This window comes from Emydura macquarii, unplaced genomic scaffold (genome assembly GCF_026122565.2).
Source record: "Emydura macquarii macquarii isolate MOO-44397 ecotype Brisbane River unplaced genomic scaffold, CSIRO-AGI_Emac_v2 contig_450, whole genome shotgun sequence".
In the NCBI taxonomy this organism is placed as follows: Eukaryota; Metazoa; Chordata; order Testudines; family Chelidae; genus Emydura; species Emydura macquarii.
Window position 1 is genome coordinate 15,605,752 of NW_027130587.1, and position 23,186 is coordinate 15,628,937.

Consider the following 23,186-nt stretch of genomic DNA (forward strand, 5'->3'; position numbering starts at 1 on the left):
TTACCATCCGGTAAGTACAATTTATTATTCTCTTGAAAGGAGACAGTCTCTCCTATTTGAAACAGAAAGCAACACAATAATTGGATGCTATTTAAGCTGGGATTTTCAAAGTGTAAGAAACACCCAAAGCTGTTGAATTTCAGTGGAAGTTGGGTGCCTAACTCCCCAAGGCTCCTTTGAAAATTCTAGCCTTAGAGACTTATCACACCTAGAACCATCATAGCAACTCGGTGCTTTGTATTCCACTAACTCTTTCCCACTCAACCAGTTAAGATAGTCAGTCATCCCACAGGGCTTCAATAAGAATCAAGATCCTATAATTTTCTACAAAGTCTCATGCCCTTAGCTGGTGACAAAGTAATACATCAGTCCAACCTTTAATTAAATTAACAGACAATCTTTGCAGCATGCCCTGAAGTTTGCCACATTAGGGGCTTGCTGAACTATTTAATTGAAAAAGAAACCTGCAGTGAGAATACTCTGCTACAGGTCTTGGAAGCCACATAGGAAAGGTTGGCTGTAGGGTGATGGCACTTGACTGGAACTCACGGCATCCCAGTTCAATTCCTCATCCTTACTTTCTCACAGATTTCTTGTGTGATTGTGGTCAAATGACCTTCTCCCTCTCGGCCTCGGATCCTCGTTTGTAAAATGGAGGTAATAAAACTTCCTTTCTCCAACTATTGGCTTGTCTTGTTTATCGAGACTGCAAGTTCTTCGACCAGGAGCCAGTCCTTACTATCAGATTGTACAGTGTTTAGCAATGGGACATCCCGTCTTGGTTGGAGCAGAGACACTGCCATTACACAAATAAAACCCCAAAAAAGCACCTTGGCAATTGCAATGGGAGAGGCAGTCCTTGAACTTGCTGGCACGCAACTCTTTAAGTGCATTACACATTGTAGCTAATGCCATGAACCCGACAAAGTTACATCTAGCCAGTGCAGGGTATAGAATAAGGCTGTTAGCTTCTGTGGAATAGGGGAACCGCTGTGAACCTTGCATTCTGCATTCCTTCAGCTGAAGGGCCTATATCATCTTCAGGGACTGCCCTCACACTAAAATAATCCAGGGTGGCATAGATAATTATGGGGAGGGTTACATTAGAGGGGGTTGCAACCTGCCGGCCCTGTCCCAGCTGGAAAAGCATAATGGGTCAGTGTCTCTGCCTGAGAATTCAGAAGTACTGAAGGATCTAGTGGGTCCCACGCTTACAAATGTACTGAAGAAAGTGTTATTCCACCCTCACCCAAGGGTGATGTGGACATAATGCTGAACACATCTTAACAAGCAATCGTAGCGATAAATCCAACATTTGCTGCCTAGTTGGCTGGAGCTCAATTCCATTTTTAAATGTAGGTCATGACTTCATGGCATGGGATGAACTGAGAGTCTAATGGGAGATGCCTCTACCCCGAAGGACTCTGTGGGGAGATGAGCTGCAGCAGCTTTCCTCTTTCTCAAGGAATCGTTCCTGCTTCATTTAGATGTAGAATTCAGAACCAGCATGCCTCAGAGATGATGTCACACAAGCAGGTTTGGATTCAAATGCCTGCAAACTGGGCAGCTAGCCACAGGGTGACTTTCCCTTCCCTCCCTTGCTAGAATGGAGGTCTCCGAGAGTGGAGGAAATGGGCTTTGCGAAGTGGAGAAATTGGGCCCAGAAGGAAGGCAGACTAGAGAGAATATAGACATGGGAGAGTGGAAGTGCCAAGCCCGGTATGGCACAGCCAGCCAGGTATGCAGAGGGGAGGGAACCAGACAATAAGCTGTATGCAGGAGGGAAGGTGAGGGTAAAGCCCAAGCCAGTTGTGAAAAGGAGATGGAAAACGAAGAGGGCGGCCAATGCACACCTTCTAACTCTGTCACGTAATCTGGGATACAGCTTTTCTAAAGTACCACACAAGAACAGAGTGTGCTGTAGATAAAAGAACATTTCTCCTGCCACATTTTTCAAGCAATTTTGATTTTTTTTTTTTAAATTTAAGCCTGTATTTCACTGTTTATTTATGCCCTTGACAAGGGATGACACAAATAAATGATTCACCTCCACAGACAATTGCAAAGGGAGAGCTATTTTCCCAGTGATAGAAAAGGGAGTTTACACACAGTCCAGGGAGATCTAATTTCACTGGCTGAGCTTTTGTAAAACTGGTTTATGTTAAACACAACAGGTCAAATCCTGATCTCATTGATGTCAATGGAAGCTTTGTCTGACCTTGGAGCAGGACTTAGCACAATACATTTATTGTTCCAGTTATCAGTAATAAATGCCAATTCCTCATTGATTAGTATCATTAGAAGCAAGTGATATTTACAACATTTCCTTTGTAATTTACTGAGGCTGGGATTCTCAGAAACACTTCAGGAAGTTAGGCACCCAATTCCCATTGGCTTTCAGTGGGGGCTGGGCCCTTAACTCCTTTCAGTACCTTCAAAAATCCCATCTTAAATGCTTTTGACAATGCTAATAGGTTCCCTTGTTGAAACTCTCTGGTCTTGGAGTAATGTTTGTTCTATACGACATTTACCAATGGGACACAGTCTTTTGATCTACACAAATCTTAACGTGACTATTTGTAGACAGAGAAGGAGTATTTACTCAGCAAGGGGAATGAGGCAACCCCTCTGAAGAAGAGTTCAAGTACCACACCATCCAGACATTTGCTCATCTGCTACACTGATGGCCTTGATCAAGACACCTTTAAAATTGTGAGTTATTAAATTGACCAGTGAGTCATTATCAGAAGTGGGACTAGAACAAATAGTCAAAAGGTTTGTTATTTACTAAAAGATAAGAAGTTATGCAAGACTTGGAAAAAGTTGAGATGAGAAAATCCTCAGCACAAAGAGGGAAGCTTGTAGTAAATGAGGAGTCTCATTCATGGCTTTTCATTCCCTCTTTTGGAGGAAGAAAATTAAATACAAGAATTCCTATTTAGTTGTCAAATTATATTCAGGGGGGAGGGAAAGACAATACAGTTTTGTAGCTGAGGGCTAGACGTAACAGCAACGCAGCATTTCCGCCTCCGTACGACTGAAGATAGGTGGTGTTTGGAAACAAACGGTGTCTATGGATAAGAGCTAAGAGAAGAGAGCACATTCCAACCAAGGATGTGTGCATGCTCGTTCGCTCGCGCGCACACATCAATTCTCCATAGTTTATACACTAGTTTGCACAACATACCAGAGGGCCCAGGCATATGAGAAATGATACAAATGCTTTTGCTTGTCCTCTTCTTGCAGAATGAGGCATCTTGCAAATTCTGTAGATTGAAATTTACACATGTACTGTATGTCAAAAGAGAATCCCCCATCCTTAGCAAGTCCTCAAATCCCTCCCCTTAAAAAAACTCTTCGGCGCACTTGACAGCTGTCATTTAGAATGCCATGCTAAGATTGCATCAATTGAGTCTTCAGGACTCAAACAGAGCAACTAAAATGGTCTCTGTAGAAGACACCAGCCATAAATCCATTTCTTTAGTTAATCTATGTTCATATAAATGATGCTTGTTCAATGCAGTGCCCATTAGACATCTTTTCAGCATAACATGTAATCACATTTATTTTATGATGGAGAATTTAAGTGGCCAGTGCCTATTACATGCTTTTAGAGCAATAACCCTGTATTCTGTCTCACTGAACTCTCTGTCTTTGCAGTGCAAGGAGTTTCTGAGACCCTTTAAAAAATCTCTTCGGAAACTGGATTTGCCCAAAGAATTTCCAGAGGACAAAAAACTGAAGTACACTAAGAAAAACCTGACCATACTTGGGGATCATATTAATATGTTTCTTCAGCATTACTGCAAATCCTGGGAACTCAAACACTGGAAGAAGTAAGATAATCCTTTCAGACAAGCAATGATAATATAGTACTAGCAATATTCATTTATTAGGAAGGTTGGACTAGTGGATTAAGCATTGGACAGAGTAAGAACTGGGTTCTGGTCCTGGCTCTGCCAGATTTGCTCTGTGCATTTGTGCCGTCACTTAGATGCACATGTTCAGAAGTCACCATAATCTTAAGTGCCCACTTGAGACTGATGGATCCTGGTTTTCTGAGCACCCGTCATTATGTCCCATTGGGAGCTGTAGGTATGCAGCACCTTTGAAAATCAGGCCCTTGGCATCCCAACTTGGGCATTCAAAAACTGAGGCATTCAAAATGAGTGGAGATTTGAAAACAAATTGTTCTTAACCTACCTCATGGATGTATCTGGGGGCTTGTCTTCACTGCACAGTTAATTCAAGTGTTACCCCTAATTTGAGTCCCATCCACATGCAAAAATTCTTCACTCAAGTATGGTGGTGCTTTTAACTTGCGTTGGCTGGCCGGTCAGCTGCCAGCCTGCCCACTCTGTAGCATGGACACAGGCTAACTCTACTCAGGTGCTGACAGTCCTCCAATGCTGTCCCACAAATCCCCTCATGTGCCCAAAAGAACAGACAAGTTCTCCCAAAATTCACTGGAAAAGAATGAATAGAACATCTTAGCTTATTCTAGTGCAAAGACCCATGGAATGTGCCCCTACAAGTCTTATCGCCATACACAAATGAGTGCAGCACCAGTGTGGACAATGCAAATTGAATATTATTTCACAGTGTGGCTCTATAGAAGCTGCTAGCTATTATTATAGTATTTCCAAGGGACAAGTCTACTATACTGCCCAGAACTTAATCAAAGGATTATTTGGATTGTGAATTCTACTCAGTCAATATGTCCAGTTTCAATGATAGCATTGTGGTTGTTTTACATCCTGCTTCTTGTGAGCAGGATCCTAAAACACACGGGGGCCCTCTGGGTGTAATTTCAATGGTGTACAACTTAACTTAGTTGAGTTACACCCTGGATGAATTTAACCCAGGGTCAAATAGTGTCTTGTATTATCAGAAGCAACCCAGTTTATGGTGACAATGAGCTTATGGTGAAAGTACCATCTCTTTTTTCTAAGAATTGTAAACCACATACAGAGGTTTCCTTGACTGAAATCGGAAAGGGTCTCATGAGAAATGCTAGCCCTAGGATCTGCCTGGGATCCTGAACTCCAAAATGGTTTCACATTCCAAGGGGGGGGAAGGGGTCCATTGGTGCAGTTTCTAAGCTAATAAAACACCCATATAAATGGGCACATCACTGGTTATAGAAGAGGGGCAGAAATGAATTACCACCAAACTATGCAAAAAGCAGGAATGAAGTAATTTGCATTTAAGCAGATTCCTTCACTAAATCCTTCCTTCCTCTAGGATGCTGTGGAGATTTGTCTCTCTCTTTTCAGAGCTTGATGAGAAATACCTGCGCAAACTGTACAAATACAGTAAGAGCAACCAAATGGCTAAGTTTCTGGTAAGATCTATAAAACAGCAGCAAACTGAGATGCTACTACACCAAGTTCTTCCTGCTTACTAACTTTAAAGGGATCCTTTAATCACACCATCCAGGCATCTTACAGAGTTTACGTAATTCCCATTAATTTCATTAGTCAGGATTTCTCCCTATGTCTCCTCAAGGGCTCTGAGTGCCTTTTGATTCTCTCTGTTCTTGCCTCACTTTTCAATGAGTCCTTCATCTACTGGCCAATATATCTTGATATACAAAGCCGTAGCTTCTCACTGGTCTAGAGGCCTGGGAATCGGAGATGATTTTCAGGAGTTTTCAGCACAATGCACTACCTAGTGATACTGTCATCTGTGTTACCATGGGTTATAAAGACTGGAAATCATAGAGAGCTATAAAACACATGCTATTTCTCAGACAAAAAATACCTGCTGCCTAATGCTTGTTTTTACCATGGGTGAGAGACCCTAATGGGATTTGAAAAATAGATGAATCTGCATAAGCGATATAGAACGCCTACATTTTTCAAATGTAATTCATATTAAAGACATCGTAGGGTGTCTGAAAGTTAATTCTTAATTTCTTAAGCTCTAGCTCTTCTTCCCCAATGCCAGAGCTCTGCAACATGCTTTGTAATAGGTTAGTAGTGAGATTTCAACCTCAGCCAGAGAGAAAGGGTGAAGAATCCTTTTACAGATGCTTGAGCAGCTACAGGGCAGCAGCTCAGCACCTCTTGTTACTCATCCTTTGCACTCTTTCCTCCAGGACTGGAGCTGAGTCAACTTGTCTCCACTGCTTCTTTTGCTCTTTTCCCCCCAGCAGGAACCCCACTACGTTCTTGATCCTGGCTCCTTCTTCCTTCTCTGTGCCACCCCAGGAACATATTCCCAAACATCCCTTTCCTTATTTTTGCAGCTAGCCCTTATCCAGGCCCAACTCCTGATATGACCTACTTCCCTCTGCTGGCTCCTGTCTGGTGGGAAGTTTCAGAACCTGTCATTGGTGGGAGGCAGGTCATAACAGGAGTGCAAGCTAGAGAAGATGGGGCAGCTGCTGGCAGGAGAGAGGCTGAGTGGAGCTGGCTCCTGATAAGGGTCTCAGAAGAGCTTCAGCTCACAGCTATAGTAATCAAACAGTTTGTCCAGTACAGCGCACACCCCCAGTGGCTATCTCCAAACTCTACCTTGACTTACATTCTTCCCAACTCTACAGAATCCAGACAGCAGCATGGGTCATAAGTCAGGACAGAATTTGTCCCTTGAGAGTTTTCCAATGTCCCAAGGGCTACATTTGGGGGAGGAGGAGAGGAAGGGAATCTACTGGTTCAGATAAAAACCCTTCTTGCCCAAACATTCCCTTATCCTTGCATCAGCTACATTAACTCTTCCCAGAAGAAAGGAAATGATTGCTTAGGAGGACATTGGACTCCAAAGGGTTAATCCATTTAATGCATTCATAAGCACCTCTCCTAGCAAAAGGCTGAGGGGTTTAGAGGCACTCCGAAAGCAATGGTCTCCAAGAAGTGCACTGACACATTGCTTCAAACAGAATTTATCAAAGATAATTAAAGCACTGTGATCCATGCATTCACCAGTCATTAACCAGACAGAGCAAACTAGAAAACTTCAATCCATAAATGGTTGCCTGCTGTACTTGACTTTGTTCTTGCTAGACTTGCTGAGCAGAATATTGTTTGCTTAATGTTAGAAAGAGAACCTTATTTTGGAATGATAAGGAGCTGCACAGAAGCTGTAGGTAAAGAGTCATCTCAGTTCCATTCAAAAAAGAAGGGCGTGACCAGAGATTGCCAGATAGATTTTTGTTTGGTTTGTTTTTTTTAAAACCTGCAGGGAAAATTATTTATGTTGACAGCTCTAAATGATTATTTCCAATTATGAAGGAGTCAACATTTCTAAATAAAGCACTAGATAGTAGCTTTGTAACAGGCATTAAACAACTTTAAAGTATTATATGGCTTGGTTCCAAGATATCTAAAAAAAACCGTAGAGTCGAAGGATGAAGACCATGGTCAACAGCTTTGTTCCTCTGGCACAGTGGAACACTCTATAATAGAAGGTAAAGCTAGTCTGTGTGGGAGATGGATCTTCCTCAGGGAGCGTGAAATGAGTTCCCACAGGAACTAGGGGCCACCACAAATCTCACTACCTTTCCCCTCCAATTGCCATTGAATTTCTTGGACTGATTTCTCTAAAAACAAAGAGCAACGAGAAAAAACCACCACCAAAAGCAAAAACCCTACCAAAACTAGATGCTCCACTGCACACACTTCCTCTGGGAGACTATAAGAGAACAAACACGGTGTGACAGATATTACTCACGTTGCTTAATACACTGCTGGAAGGCACTCATTCACAATGAAACATAATATCAATCTGCTACACATTAGATAATATTAAGAGGAGGCTGTTTGCATAAGGACTGATAGAAGAAATGACAGATCAGACATTGTTTAGTAGTAGGAGGTAGGCATCCTTCAGTCTCGAGAGACCATGGGTATATGCCCCTGAGAGGTAAAAATGGCAGCCATGGTTGTGGCTGAAGAGACCAACTCAAGAGAGACTATGTCAGCCACATTTGTCACACTTAAAGGTGGTGTTTTAACCCTTTGAGCTCTGCTTTCTCCTTTCTCCTTTGCTAAACTGGACTGCTTCCTCTCATAGCTTTGGAGACCTTTAACTGCACTCTTATTTCCAAAGGCTGCCGTCCTTAATGTAATCTTCCCAGTTATCCATATCCATGTCCATTTCTTTGAGGTCTCGCTTGCACACATCCTTGAAATGCAATTATGGACATCTTTTAGGTCTTTTTTCACGTGCCAATTCGTCATAGAGGATGTCTTTTCAGATGCACCCATCATTCATTCACCACACAACATGCCCATGCCAGTGGCATATTAAACAAACATTAATTGCTGACAAATGCCTTTTCAGTTGTGCAAGCGAGAAAAAAGTAAGCATCTTTATCTTTTGAACAGTAGGTTTCAAATCCCTGCTAAATCATAAACAACAGGCTGTGGATCAGAATGTTATCATGCACTCTACAAAACAAATAGCTTATTTGGAAACACCTCATTATTTAGACAAGCAAGTGTAAATATACAGAACCAATAGTGTAATTAGCAAGTTCTTGAGATTGCCAGCATATTAATTTGATATCTTTATAAAGTTTACTACATCAGGGAGATGAGCAGAATTGCCAGCCAACCTTAATAATCCGTTTTCTTAAGGTCCACTCACTGATGTTGTAGGTGCCATTTATATCTGCACTTTCAGACCTCCGTAAAAATCTATCTATCTATCCACTCAGCTTCTGACAGGACAGTTAGAGAATTTAATTACCACCACCTCAGACGATATAAACCAAATGTAAATGGTCATTTTAACCAAACTTCTTTGGCTGGTTTTAGTATCAAAACCTGGGTGCAGAGGCTGCTTTGGTGCTTGGGACCTGGTGGTGTGATTGGTGTCCATGCTGCCCCCAGAGTCTATTCACGTGGCTCCAATTGCAGGATCTGGGTGCAAGTGCATCTGAGTTTTTGTTTTCTCATATACCGTGGAAAGACAATCACAGCAGAGACTGGGCCTAGGCGGCTACCACAAGGGCTAAAAACTGGCATTGCTTAAAAAAATAAGCCAAAATTCTCATATGATCACTTGACTCCAGGAACGGGGACTTTAAGAAAGAGGCCAAATAGTATGAGCGTTTGCAATGTTGGAGTTATGCTCGTGCTGTGGAATTCTATATGATGGCTCAAAGGCTTGTCATTTGCTAGGGTTTTTTTCTTTTTTTTTTTTTTTTAAAAAAGCTCATTTCTACAGAGCCCTATTGCATTTCTGTAGAATTTTACTAGTTTGATCTCTGTTTACTTCTAAAAGACTTTTCTATAAGGGCTAAGGTAGGGCATGAGTTTAGATATCTCCAGCTAGCCAATCAGCAAAACTTCTCTGCATACAGAAGACATCATGAATGGACAATGAAACCCTGTGTTGGCCAAAAAATTAAAATACTGATTTCACTGCATAGGTTTGGGTGAAACTGCACTGATGCTTGTGTAGCTGCATCTGTTTGAACCTTGGATGAGTTTGGCCCAGTGGATGAAGTAAGTAGCTCAGCAGTTGATGTGTGTGCCTCTCTCTTTCTCCGTTAAGTGGAATTCTCAGAATATATTTGTTTTCAAAACAGGAATCGTGGTATCTCAGCCTCTTTGTTGGATGGGGTTCAGAGAGAGACAGTACTGAATCAGAGAAACAGTTTAGCTAATCTAGTCAGCTAGCTGCAGGGGCTGGTGATGCTGGGCTGGGCTGCTTTATTTAGGTGGAAGATTAAGAGTCAGGAATGGAAGAAAGAGGAGTCTCTTCAGTGGTATGGGAAATAGCCTACTAGTGGGGCTCCAACTTTTCTCTCATTAACCTAAATGCACCCTCAGTACCTTCATAGATCTTGGATCTGTATAGCAGGTCGCTTAAGTCCCACAGTGGGGATCTCTGAAGGCAGTTCCACAAAAGAAAGAAGTTTAACTAAATCTTAAACACAAACACCTGCATTTATTAGTAGTTTATCATCTAAAAACATTGGTATTGCAAATAGGACAATAGGTAGTCAGATCGTTTCCCGGTGTGAGAAGTCAGTACTTTAGGACTTGATCATAAACTTAATTTTTTTTTTTAACACCACCTTCATATGTTATGTGAAGTTTTTTTGTTTTTAGAAGTTGTACTGCAGCTCAGAAAACCCCAATTCAGTTCCAGTACCTGAAAACACCAAGTTGATTAAGCTGTATGATGCATGGGGCCTCCATGGAGACATAAACAACATGCAAGAGAAGCTGAGTCAGATCCAGTCACAGCCATCACAAACCAGCCTACAAGGCAACTCAGAGGCAGCAAGTAAGACAAAGAAGAGGTACTGCTCCTAAAGGATGCTAGGAATAGCTGATAGCAAATGACGTAAATAGCAAGCCAGGCAGCTGCTTGCTATCACTCCAAGTACAGATAAACAAAAGAGGCAACGGTGGATATGGACAACCAGCAATAGTCAGGGAAATGGATGGCACATGGCTTGTGATAATGGGAGGTAGAACCTACATGTATCTTTTAGCCATGCCCCAATAACAGAAGAGGTGTGCTGAGGGTAAACAGCAGCAACAAGGATTACAGCACCACGAGGAAGCAGTGGTGATGGTGAACTCAGTCCACTGCCAATCCAATGGCTGAGTATTCATTTACATTTGAGTTTAACCTGAGTCAAATGACAGCCTAATTTGGCGATTAACTGATCTTTGACTACTAGCAGTAAATATGCCCAATGGCCTGTGATGGGATCTTAGATGGGGTGGGTTCTGAGTTACTACAGAGAATTCTTTCCAGGTGTCTGGCTAATGAGTCTTGCCCACATGCTCGGGATTTAGCTGATCACCATATTTAGAGTCAGGAGGGAATTTTCCCCTAGGGCAGATGGGCAGAGGCCCTAGGGGTTTTTCGCCTTCCTCTGTAGCATGGGACATGGTCGCTTGCTGGTGGATTCTCTGTACCTTGAAGTCTTTAAATCATGATTTGAGGACTTCAGTAACTCAGTCATAGGTTAAGGGTCTATTATAGGAGTGGGTGGGTGAGGTTCTGTGGCCTGTGTTGGGCAGGAGGTCAGACTTGATTATCATATTGGTCCTTTCTGACTTTAAAGTCTATGAGATGACTAGGAGCACAGCATCCCTTTTGGTTTCCTTTGTTGGCTAGACTGTACTGTCGCTTACAGAAGTTTTTCCCATGATTATCTTTTAGGCTCTGCAAGACCACTTCAAACACCAACAAAAAGGGAGCAGCTGACAAACATAGCACCATCAAGCCTCATGGACAAAAAGCACAGAATGAGAAACATAGTGCCTCAAGAGTCAAAGAATTTTTCCCACACCCAGACCCACTTAAGAATTTAAAAATTTTATAAAAGAGCTAAGTATTTGCAGTAGCATAGCAACCAGAAAATGCCAAAGCAAGATCTTGGAAAGGAAGATTAAAGACAGTCTTTATAAATATGTGGTTTCATTTGTAAATACCTTGGTGTTTTCAAACAGCTGCATTTTAGTAAATGAAAGGGTTTTTAGCAGCTTATTGGTAAATGTTCAAAAAATTTGTATTTATAGCATCATTCTCACTAGCATTTTGGAAGCAACTGGTTTTTAAAGAAATTAATACAGTGAGCAGCCCATACATTTTCTTCTGGTGAAAGGAACTTTCCTCTAGATACAGCAGGAGTTGTTCCCGTTATTTCCAACTATACTGGGCAAATATTGGCTTTTTTTAGTAGACGTTGTTGCTGCCATCTATTGGTTCATGCAGGACTGTTTTACTGGGGCTTTCGTCTGAGGGTTGATATTTGGGGAGGGCTTGGTATTTTAAAAATATTTTTGTGGTAAGGGATTGACTGATCTTTCTGGTCTGTGGTGAGGTTTGGTTGCTGGATTTGGCTGTACAGAAGGATGAGAGTTTATATAGAAGTGTTGAACATGCCTATGGCCTTAATTGGGCACCTTTTAGTCTTTTTACAAAGTGAAAATAAATACAATTCTGCCCTATGTTCTGCCAAGACTCCCATGAGCAGCTGAGTTGTCTTTACTCATCATCTCTATCTATATATGATCTGAAGGGAGCCTCGGCCATGTAATTTTTTTGCCTGTGGAATTCTCTCTATGAACATGTCTGTCAAAGTTCCCCCTGTGGCTATTTTCAGAACTTTAAAATCCTTCTAGTTTGTGGCAGGAGAGGCAGGGAGTTTAGATCATGGCGATTGAATTTCCCCTTTCCATTTGCTCATGGGAGTGGGGGGAATTTTGTGATGGAGAGGACAACTCCCCCCCCCCAAAAGGAGTTTCAATACAGCATGCAAGAACCATCTAGGACTTGACACACATTTAAGGCTTGATCCAATGTCCATTGAAATCAATAGGACACTTTCCATTAACCTCACTAGGGATTGGATCAGTGGCTCAAACCTGATTTAAGTGGCCAAAGAACACCACGGTCGGGCAAATTACACGCATTCTGACAAGAGCCTCTGTGAAATTTTAAAAAAAAATATGTGGAAGAAATTTAGCCAGGGATGGAGGGGCAACAAATGTAACTGACATTAAAAGTTGCCTTTACCAGGCAACACAGATTTGCTAGTTCCTTGAGAGGTTTTGCTATCTAGAAGAGCAGACAGCCAGTCATGTAATACAAGGGTAGAATTCCATCAAAGAATTCCAGTGACATTATAAACAATTTGTGTGCAGCAGAAGTGGTTCTTTCAGTAAAAGATGAAATTTTCCACAATAACTGTTGAATATTTATTTTTCAGATATTTATATTTCTAGTTGAAGATTTTGAGCTTTCCCATTTCATACACCACATATCAAGTTTGAAACTGGATATATATAGTCTCATCACAAATATCAGAAAATATGGTATGTCCTGAAAATATCACACTTATTTAAATAATGCTGACTGGTTAAAGCTTGCTCATTCACAGATTATTCTGGGAGTTACCCAGTGGACCTTGGGGGTCTTGTTAATTAAAGAAGTGACCACCAGCAAGGCTCTGAGGCCTACCAAAATCAAGCATCTAATATAGATGCCTGGTTAGATGGTGCAGGGAAATGGAGGAAGAAAAGAAAGTATGTGCAAAACTATCATTCATTTCAGTTGAACCCAGTACATCCAATATAACCTAATAATCTCTGCACACAATTACTGCACCAACATGGGATTATTACTTTTTCTATTATAAACTACAATTTTGGGCATAGGCAAAAGTTGGCCATTTTAAAGTGGTCTCATAACTGCAAGAGGTCTAAAAGCTTGATGCATAAATTTCTTAATTCAGATTTTTTTTCCCCCCTTTCAGTATAAAAAATATGAATCAGGGATTAATGGAAACATTGTGCTATGGGGTTTGGCTGTTAATTAAAGCAAGATTTTCACAAATTTTAAAATTTTTAGACCATACATAATGTGGATTACAGGAAAAGAAAAAGCTGCAGATAGCAAAAGAAGGAATCTTTTACAGAGATTTGCTGCAAAATAGAAAGGCTTCAATAGCTTTGATTAGAAAAAGCAAGGATAGTAAACTAAATAAAATGTTTCTAGGGCCTGCACATGAAACAGCAGTGACATCTGGTGGTCAGCCAAATTATTCAAAAATTTATATTCTCAACACATAACCATGAGCACCCAATAGTCTCCATTTTACTTAGATGTTCGCATCTGTTGTACATAAAGAACTTTCCAGCTCTCCTCTCTCCCTGCCTCTCTGTTTTCTTTTAAAGTACCCTTATATTGTGATAAAAGGTATAGGAAAGTCAGCCTGTGAGCCCTCTTTATCTACAAAGAGAACACACACAGCACAGTTTGTGGCAGTCAGCAATGTGGTGGGACTCAGTGTCATGGGCATTCTTGGACAAAGTGACCCCACTTGCCACTACAGGGCCAACAATTAACGTATTTAAAACAACCAACCAACCAACCCTGAGTGGACATACCCTTACAGGGACAATCACTTTCTCTCCTGAAAACAAGACTGTTGCACTGAAGTCGTAAGGGCCACCTTCCTCTTTAATCGGTGGGACTGCATCTTTATAGGGCTCAGGGCCAGATTTTCAAAGGTTGTAAGGCACCTAAATACACAGACAGGCACCTAGCAGGATTTTCAAAAGCACTTAGACACCTAACTCCCATTGAAATCAATAGGAATCAAGCACCTAGGTGTTTTCGAAAATTATACCAGTTGCCTAATTGCATCTTTGGCCACCTAAATACCTTTAAAAATATGGTCCTAAGATTAAAGAGTGTTCTGTTTAAAGCAATAGAACCCTCTCCCTCTGCAAGGGAAAAGGAAGAGCTGTTAGCCAGTTGGTGCTAGGCTTAGTTGGAAAGACAGAAGACTTCTTCCTTGTTCCCCGGGGAGTCTGCTGAAATCTCCTTATATTGTAAACTCTTACTGGTAAAAAGATTCTCTGTGTGTGGACATTGAAAGTGCTCTACCAAAATACTAATAGAAGAAATAACTTGTGGTGGCCTGAAAGTACATCATTTGTCTAAAAACAGTGAATCCCTATGAAACAGGAGTCAAACCATCAAATCCCCAGACTCCGTAATATACAGTAATTCACAAGATAAATATACATTTCCATGTTTTTTACTTTTCTAACTATCGGAGATTTGTCACAATAGCCTAAGGTGAAAAGAAATCACATTCTGTACTCAATACAAGTACATTAAAAGACAATAAAATTTAGGTTACTACTTACGACCAAAATACTTGCAAGGACCTTATATCTTATTCTCTTTATAACACTAATCAGCTCATTGAAGGCAGGTGAGTTGGTTTCATTTAGCATTCTTCTTCCACCAGCACTGACAGGCAAACAAGTAGATTCTACCTAAATGGTGAGTTTGTTCCTTTCAAAGCCAAAGTTTAACTGCAGAGACATATAGATGGGCAAGATAAGTCAAGATCCCCACACAACTTGCTGTCCCCCTGCAGTCTATGGATCTTTTAAACCTTATTCCATTTCAAAGGTGTGCGTGTGTATCTCTATCGATAAACATGAGAGGAGTACATTAAGTACATTATGTATCTCAAAAAATTAATGCTTAAGTTAAGGTTTCTGCCACATCATATTTCTTTACAAAAATAAACTTTAAAAACCCTCAAACGTTATTTAATAGGGAAATGACAGTTAGACTTTGCACATCTCAACCAAACCAAAGAACCCAACAAGCCTCCCTGCCACAACCACAAGTAGAGTTTAAACTGACCTACAAAGTTAACATTACACTTCTCAAAAGGAGATCAGGCCCTTGGTGTCCTTCTCTTCTTTAAGTATGAGTTGTACCCATTGGAACCAAGGGAATATTCACATCTTCCCTCTCAAGAAAGAATGATAACATTACACTCACCTGTTGGTTGCAACTGTGCTGTAATGCCCCCTTTAGCATCACAGAAAGGTTCTGCATTTTTGTTCCATCAGTGGAACTTGCTTAAAAAGGTATACAATCTGCGAGCTGAATATTCAATTCTACAATTGTTTATGGAGTAGAGGGAAAAATAACAGGCTTTTTGGAATGCAGTTATAACTAAATGCAAGGCAAATACTATGAATGCAGGAACACTATATTTATTAGGTCAATAATTCATTTTAGCAATACAATTACAGAATATCACAATGCTGGTTACAAACATACTCAGTATGGTTTGATGGTTACAAATAATGTTGGGCACTGCAGTTTATGAGAAGTAGGATACGAAAGGTTATTGACACAACAAACAGAATGGTCTTCAAAGTCTAGTAATGATCAAGATACGTTCATATAAATTACTGTGGCACTGTAAGTGGGGATTCTGGTTTAAAAGGTTTTCTTTGTTTTAGTATTTTGCTTTAAACAGTTCAAGCAACATCTTTTTAGTATGCTATTAAATTAAAATCCCCTGTAGTTCAATAAAGTATAAAAATAGTACTGAACCTGGTAATATTCAATAAAATGTAGAGTTCATTCACACAGAAAGAAAGAAATGGTAAAGTTTTAGTCACCATGGCAACGTTGCTTCCCGTAAAGGAATATACATAAGAAAAAAAGTGTTACATGTATGGTACCTGGGAAAGTTATTTAGTGATCCAACACTTAACTTGTGCACCACAAACCAAGTTTCTAGATATCTCTCTATATATTTATATAGTATATATTTTTCATCTTAAAATTTACTTTTGAAAAAAAATGTGCACTTCAACAAATTCACTAAGGCCACTCATGCTATAGATACCTAGGACTGCAATGAAATATTGTTAACAAGACCCTAGAACACGCATCTTGGTATCAAGCGAAGGGAAACTTGTTTCACTGCCTAAAACACGCCTGAGATTTGGGGACAAAAGCATTACTAAGTGCTGTCAAATGTGTATATTTAGTCCAGATCTCTGGATAAAATCCCCCCTCCTCCTCCCCACAGCAAGAATCCCCAGAAGGCCAAGAAGTGAAATGTGCAACAGGCCATGTGTGTCAAACATAGAAACATCCACAACAAACAGAATATTCAGATTTGCAATTAGCATTTGGCCAGCAACACTTTTTTCAAAAAAAAAGTTTACAATAAAATTGTAAATACAATAAAGTTTCTCCACAGGCAACAGGGGCTAGGACCTTTGTTTAGAGACCGATAATAGCAACATCCATCAACTATCTTTGCTACCATGCTGTAAAGTAAAACCCAGTCAATTTGAAAATCAAGTAAAGTTTTTGTCAACATATTCAATCATGTTTTAGGCACGATGCGTTTTCCTTTTTTGTAACTCTACCAGTATGTGCAACTATAAAAAGGAAATTAAATAAAATGTGCATTTTTTGTACCATGAGAAGCAGCACAATGGCACCTTTAGCAAATTACAGACCACAGCATTTTTTAAATTTAATTTTTAAAGTTATGAAAAGAATGTTATTTTCCTAATAAGTTAGAATTCAACAAAAGACCTTTCAAAATCATTTATCAATAAAACACTTGTGTGCAAAAAAAAAAAAAAAAAGGAGTTTAAACAACTGGTATCTATACAACAAAGTAGTGAGTGCATATAAAGACTTCTATGAAAGAGAAAGGCAGACACTTGTTATGTGATGTTACTTACAACCAACAAGTGACCAACCAGCTGTTTGGAGCCCAATAGTTACTAGCTATTTTACTTCAAGTAACTGAGGGATATGTATTTTAAACATCTTATTGTGACTTCTTCCCCTTGCCTACTCTTGAAGTAGCGTTTGTTTCTCCCATTCCATAAAAAAGTACTCCTCCTACGGTTTGGAAAAAACATCCATTCTTACAGTTGATTGAGATGGTTTCTGATTCTAAGAACAGTGGAACAAAGAATGGAGGAAACCCTGCCATCACTTTCTTCCCTTTCTTTACAAATTGCAGTGTTTGCATAAAAGAGAAGATACAAATAAAACTGATTCACAAAACAAAAGCTGAAGGTTTAAACTTAGGAACAAAGCTGAGAAATTCGGTGCGAAGGCTGAAATTCTGTCCTGGACTCTCCTGTGTCTAGGTATTGCAGTATATCATTTAAAAAAAAGTTACTTACCTGTAAATTTAGTTCTTTGGAAAAAAGTATTTCACTGGATTCCCACTCTCAAGTCTCCACTTTAAACCTAAAATTAGTCCGTAGCTCCTCAAGGTTGTTGACCCTTTCAGAAACTGGCAGGTGCACTTCGCACATACCAATTGCCAATGCATAAGCCCAAACTAGTGTTTCACACTTGGCTGCTCAATGCACAAGTGGCAAAAGAATTCCTCAGCTGCAACATCATACATACAGCCACAAGAAGATTACGTACGTTCTCAACAGGATGAGAAAAAAAAATGAATGGTCTTCCTTAATTTTCAAGGGAAACGGATGAATGAAGTGTAATCTACTGATGTGGTATCTTTTTTAGATGAAGAATGACCGGGCAAGTCATCTTCATTGACAATATCACAGGCACTAGATTCCCATTTATAGGAGCCCAAAAACCTGTCTGCTTTTTAAATGAAGTGTCAATGACAAGTTGCAACAGGCAGAAGGGTAAGGAAATTAGGGCAATATGTCTAACACCATGAAGTTTTTTGTGTCGAACACAATAGGCCAACAAACTACAGAAGAGAATAATATGTATTGTAGTAATGTGAAGGGGCAATTCACAAGAGATCCTGAACAGAAAACTACAGAGGCCAGGGAAATTTGAGGACCCCTAGCAGGGGAACAGGTTCTGCAACAAGGCAGCATAAGTCAAGATGCCAAACTATAGCACTTAGAGCAGGCCACGTGGTTGTTTTGCAAGCCTCCTGTACTACGAAGTCTGCAGCTGCCAGCCAAAGCTGTTCTACTCTGCAAGTAATAGGCTTTGACATGACTCTCAAAACTTCAGACCTGCTAGGTCACAGCCGTAAGATGCAACCAGACAGTCAGTCAGGCCCCAATTCAGCAATGTACTAAAACATTCAAGTAGCTCTATTTATTTAATTGGGCATACTCATGGGCTTAAAAATCATGGTTTCTCTAGGTCACACACCTGCAATCAGAAGAAAAAAAAATTTCTGGGTAACTTTTAGGGCTTCAGTTCACTCTAGATAAAGCCCCTAGGGCACTACAAAAGATAGGAGTTGCTTCAACAGCACATCTCCATTTGAGTGAGGGTAAAGATCATATAATGCACCTGTTGCACTGGCTGAAATATAGCCAATGTGTGCTGGAAAACAAAAAACGTTCTTAGTCAAAAAGGAATTGAAATGTTTTGTTATACGAACAGAAAAAAAGACATTACTTTACAGTACCCCATCGTGCAACCCCAGCCTCCCAATCTCCTTCAGGGAAAAAAGGGAAGCTGGGCCCTTTATAATACAAAGAAGAAGATACTATCCATGCTCCCTGAGTCCATAATCTAAATTTTAGGCTTGATGCAACAAGGGAAGATAAGAGTCCGTGAAGCAAAATTAAGTTAATCTGGACAGGAGTAGGAATGATACTGGAAATGTGATTTATTTTGGAAAATCTGCTGTTGACCACTGTTAGAAAGGAATTGATGATGGAACAATAAAGGGGCCAAGAAAGTGGCAATGATGAATGCACAGGACATCTACCAGTATCTCAGGATAAAAAACAAAACCTTGAGAGTTTTCTCTTAGTTACAAACGAAGCAAAGCAGAGACCCAAGATTAGAAATCCAGAGCATATGGAATCTGCAGAAAATGTAAGATTACTTATTCGTTTGAGGCTTCTAGGTATTTCTGCAATAAATAGATCATGAGTTTTGTTTAGGACAGAGCTTTAAGCTTTTTTCCTTGAATTTCTGATCTTAAATAATACCTTTTCTTTTTTAATAAAATAGGTTTAAAAGTGACTTTAAAAAACTTTAAAAATAAGAGAACAAGCTCTTGCAACAACATATCAATTTTTAATGTATATTATTTATCTGATAGTCCATTATTCTTCCTGAAATGTAAACAAATATTTAGGGACTTAAATATTTATGGAGTTGCAATTTATCTTGCAAATGTGTTTGGGGACATTTTTAAAAGTCTTATTTTCACTTGAACAAAAATTGAATGTAATATAGTTTAAGATTACATATAAAATTATAAAAAGCTGGGGGTTTTCGACATACTGCAATAAATCCTTAAAAGCTGTTGAAGACTTAATGCCACTGGTTATGATACTGGTGCGCATATGTCATCTCTCATTTTTAATTAAAGAGTCACAACTACACAAGCACTAAAGCCATATTTCCAAGTTAAGTAACTAATTATTTAACTTGGTGTTACTCCCCCTCAAAAAATACTTGAAGGCACTAGTTTACAAACTATTGGCCTACAACTTTTCAGTTTAAAACCAAAGCCATTATTAAAATGATAGTTCAAAGAAGTGTCTGAAATCGCTAACTTCTTTTGTTTGTTTATTTTCTGCACTCTTATAACCTAAAGACAAAAAAACTTCATAACAAATAAAAAAATTCACTCCAAGTACTGTAGGAACCTTGTTTGCCATGCTTCAACTTGGACTGAATTTTCACAGCCAAGTTATAAACCCCTGAAAATAGGGGGGAAAACTGACAGACCCTTAACTATAGAGGCACTGTTTGCGCCGCTATAATAAGAATTGAGGTAAAAGCAGTGACTTATGTCTAGTTTGCTATGCTACGTAGTTTTTTCAAATTTTGAATATTACCTCAACATTAAAACAGACTTGGTTCAATTAAACAAAACAAACAAAAATCGCAAAACAAAAATTAAGACAAGCTAGTGAGATAGGCATTGTTAAGGGATCTTTACATCTGACTGATGCTTTTTAAATTAATATAAATGAATCAGTTTCTGGTTGTACTATTGTTTAATGAAGAAATGAAGTGTCACAAAAAAGACCTGTTGTGCTTTTTTGGCATTTTCCACTGACCCCTGCAAACGGTACAATAAATTGTGATCTTCAGAAACAAAATTGAACTGGATTGTAATACAAAACTATTAGTCAGTATAAACAAGTTACTGCCTCAATTATTAGAGTAAGCCCATTTAAAAAGGAAAAAATGGCTGCAGCAAATCGTTAAGCGTTTCTAGTTTTTGCTTATGGCATTGAAATTTTAATATCTGTATAAGCTTACTAGTTGAAGACATGCCATCGCAACTGCTAAAGAACGTTCAATTCCTAGTTTTGTATCTATTACATGAATATATTTTTGCATTATCACTGATTGTACATCTAAATGAAATAATTCTACTGTAAAAGTGAATGCAGAGGCAGAAATATTAAATTAAAGCCACTGGTCCAAAGACTCTTTTCTAGACAGACTGGTCCACTTTTGATTCTCCTGGTCCTTTTATGGAAAATTATTATAGCTCTTGTATTGTACCAAGGAAATTTAGATTGCTGGTCTACTGGATCTTCTATCACTTACAGATGAACGCTGGTCCAATTCAGATGATTAAAACAACATACGGCGGTTACTTCCATAACAACCTATTGTGGTTCACAACACACATTTCTTTCTGGAGTGGTTCTTTGCCACTTTTCTTCATAAGGCAGAAAACAAAGCTAGGGCATTTTCTCTTTTGTTAATATCTGTCATTAGCTTTGCTACAATGCATAAAGTATATAAACACCTTTTTCATTTCTTACAATAGAGTATTTATTACTTTTACTTGTTGGAAGAATTTTCTTGCTGAAACCTTCCTTTCATAATAAGAATACAACTCTTTTGAACTCAAACAGTTTTATTTAAGTTTTTTTTTTTTTTTTTTTTTGCAGATTTCCTGCAAAGTAGTTTCTTTTGCAAAAGAAGAGCAAAGGGGGTTTCTGGTGTTTGGTACTCAAATTCAATAAGCCAAACTAAACATGCCATACACATGCTGATAAGAATTTAACTCATATTCATCCGTATGGGCACTCTTCAATGGACTGGACCAGTGTCTCAATGCAAATTCCAGCCCCCAGAAAACTACATGGTTTAGATTTCACAGTATGACTTTCCCTTGTAATCTGGGGGGAAAAAAACTTAACTGGTTAATTTACCAAGTTCCTTAGCTACTCTGTCCATCAATGTTCTGAGACATCAGAAAAGACTGGACTACTTCTTCAGTGGACTGAGGGCTGGTGCTTACATCCTCCAGAGCATCTGTAACTGAGAACTGCCGATCCCGCAACCGGTTCCAACTGGCCAAAATATTGTGGTATTCAAATACTTTCTCATAATTGCCAATGGAATTGTACAGTTTAATGAGACCTCTGTAATCATATTCTAGTCCACTGTAACCTTCGCCAAAAAGCTTCTTTCCTAAAGAAATCCGAAAGAAAACAAAATTGTACAACAAGATAATTTAACCATGTTTAATTCTTCATCTCTCAGGCCATTTTGCCTTTGATAATATGAACAGCATATTCACCATCTTTTTGTTAGCAGGAATCAAATTCAGCACTTAAAAAAAGGAGTGCAATGGGCAAGTTTCCCCGACACTACTCCCCAATGGATTTCATCCCTTTTATTTTAAAACTCTACTTAACTTCTGGGGCTCTCTCAACCAGATTCCAATTGTACAGAAGCTCTTAACTTGCATAAGAATCTACTGGGAATTAAAATAAGAGTCACGTATTTCACTTGTGATTCAAACTCGATGTGAAAAAGTCTAAAGAGGGGGTCTCGTGCCTTTTATCCACCTTGTCTCACCCCAATGAATTATGGAGCACTAACAGAACTACCTTATAAAACTGTGCTAAATCTGACATTATGAACTGAATATTTCCTTGGGCAAAATTCACTGCAAGCAGTGGATGAGCTAGGAAGGGGGGGGATTCAAGTATCTCTCATCATAAAAGAGCTGCTGGACATAGTGGTTTTCCATTTCTTTGAAGTTCTGACTACAATTCATGCTTCAAACCATGATTAAATTGAACCTCTAGGTAACAGCCCAAAAAGTTAAACTCCAGCGTAATTAATTGGACTTTCTAAAACAGTCACTTTGCTAAATGCTTCAAGAGCCAAGTAGTTTAAAACTAAAAGTTACTGTTTTGTATCTGGGTTACTGGGCTCTAATGGAACACTCAAATATATTTTTTACAATTCAAGGGTAAGCATCATAGTTAGACTGAATCCACATAGAGCTTATGCAAATGTCTTGCATCAACCTTCCTTTATTCATTTTTACTTTTATTAAAAAAAGAGACCTTTATTTTACTGTATCATCCTCAGTACAGTAATTTGTTCTAAAAATTACATACCGATTGCTATTGATCTCAGATAAAGCTTTTCTGCATTTTCATATTGATTCATGTCATAGTTATAGAGAGAAGCTAGATGTCCCACTGACAGGGCAACTTCATAATCTTCTTGACCAAGAAGCTGCTCCTTAATCTGAATTGCTTTGATGTGCATTTCTTCCGCTTCCTGAAAGACCCAAAACCATATAAATAAGCCATGACAGACATTACCCACCCCTACAAAAACAAAGACAAAGATTCCAATTCATCAAACAGAAAATGAAGAGGTGTAAATGACAGCTATCTGAAGGACTCCATAACACTTTTTCTAGAAAAGGCTTGAAAGGCAGAAGATGTCAGAATCTCCAGGCTCTGACATTGGCTTGCTGTGTAAGAAACTAAATTTTCTTATCTTTAGAAAGGAATAATACCTCCCTCCCTCTAAGAGGTGTTGTGAAGATTAATTTGTTAAAATCCTTTGGAGAGGTGAGGCATTAAATATTAGGAAATTTTTCTATCTATCTATAAGGTGGCCTTAATGTGTACAGTCCAGTTAAAACAATCAGAAGAACATTTTAAAAAGTAATAATA

The 23,186-nt window shown here is 39.1% G+C and overlaps 2 protein-coding genes across 3 annotated transcripts in view; one reads left to right on the plus strand and one right to left on the minus strand.

Moving 5' to 3' along the window:
- Positions 1 to 1,606: 1,606 nt before the first annotated feature.
- CHCT1 (CHD1 helical C-terminal domain containing 1) lies at positions 1,607 to 12,564 on the plus strand. Its single transcript, XM_067538168.1, has 6 exons — positions 1,607 to 1,738; positions 2,584 to 2,712; positions 3,661 to 3,836; positions 5,245 to 5,344; positions 10,065 to 10,258; positions 11,134 to 12,564. The coding sequence occupies exons 1-6, from the start codon at positions 1,607 to 1,609 to the stop codon at positions 11,294 to 11,296; spliced, it is 894 nt and encodes a 297-aa protein (XP_067394269.1). The 3' UTR covers positions 11,297 to 12,564.
- Positions 12,565 to 15,487: 2,923 nt separating this feature from the next.
- The window catches only part of APPBP2 (amyloid beta precursor protein binding protein 2), a 36,260-nt gene continuing 28,561 nt past the window's right edge, over positions 15,488 to 23,186 (minus strand). For both annotated transcript variants that reach the window (XM_067538135.1, XM_067538136.1), the window contains exons 12-13: positions 22,617 to 22,782; positions 15,488 to 21,675 (exon numbers count right to left, since the gene is read on the minus strand). In XM_067538135.1, coding sequence (XP_067394236.1) covers positions 21,422 to 21,675; positions 22,617 to 22,782 — 420 coding nt within the window. In that variant the 3' untranslated portion in view covers positions 15,488 to 21,421. The remainder of the gene's footprint in view (positions 21,676 to 22,616; positions 22,783 to 23,186) is intronic.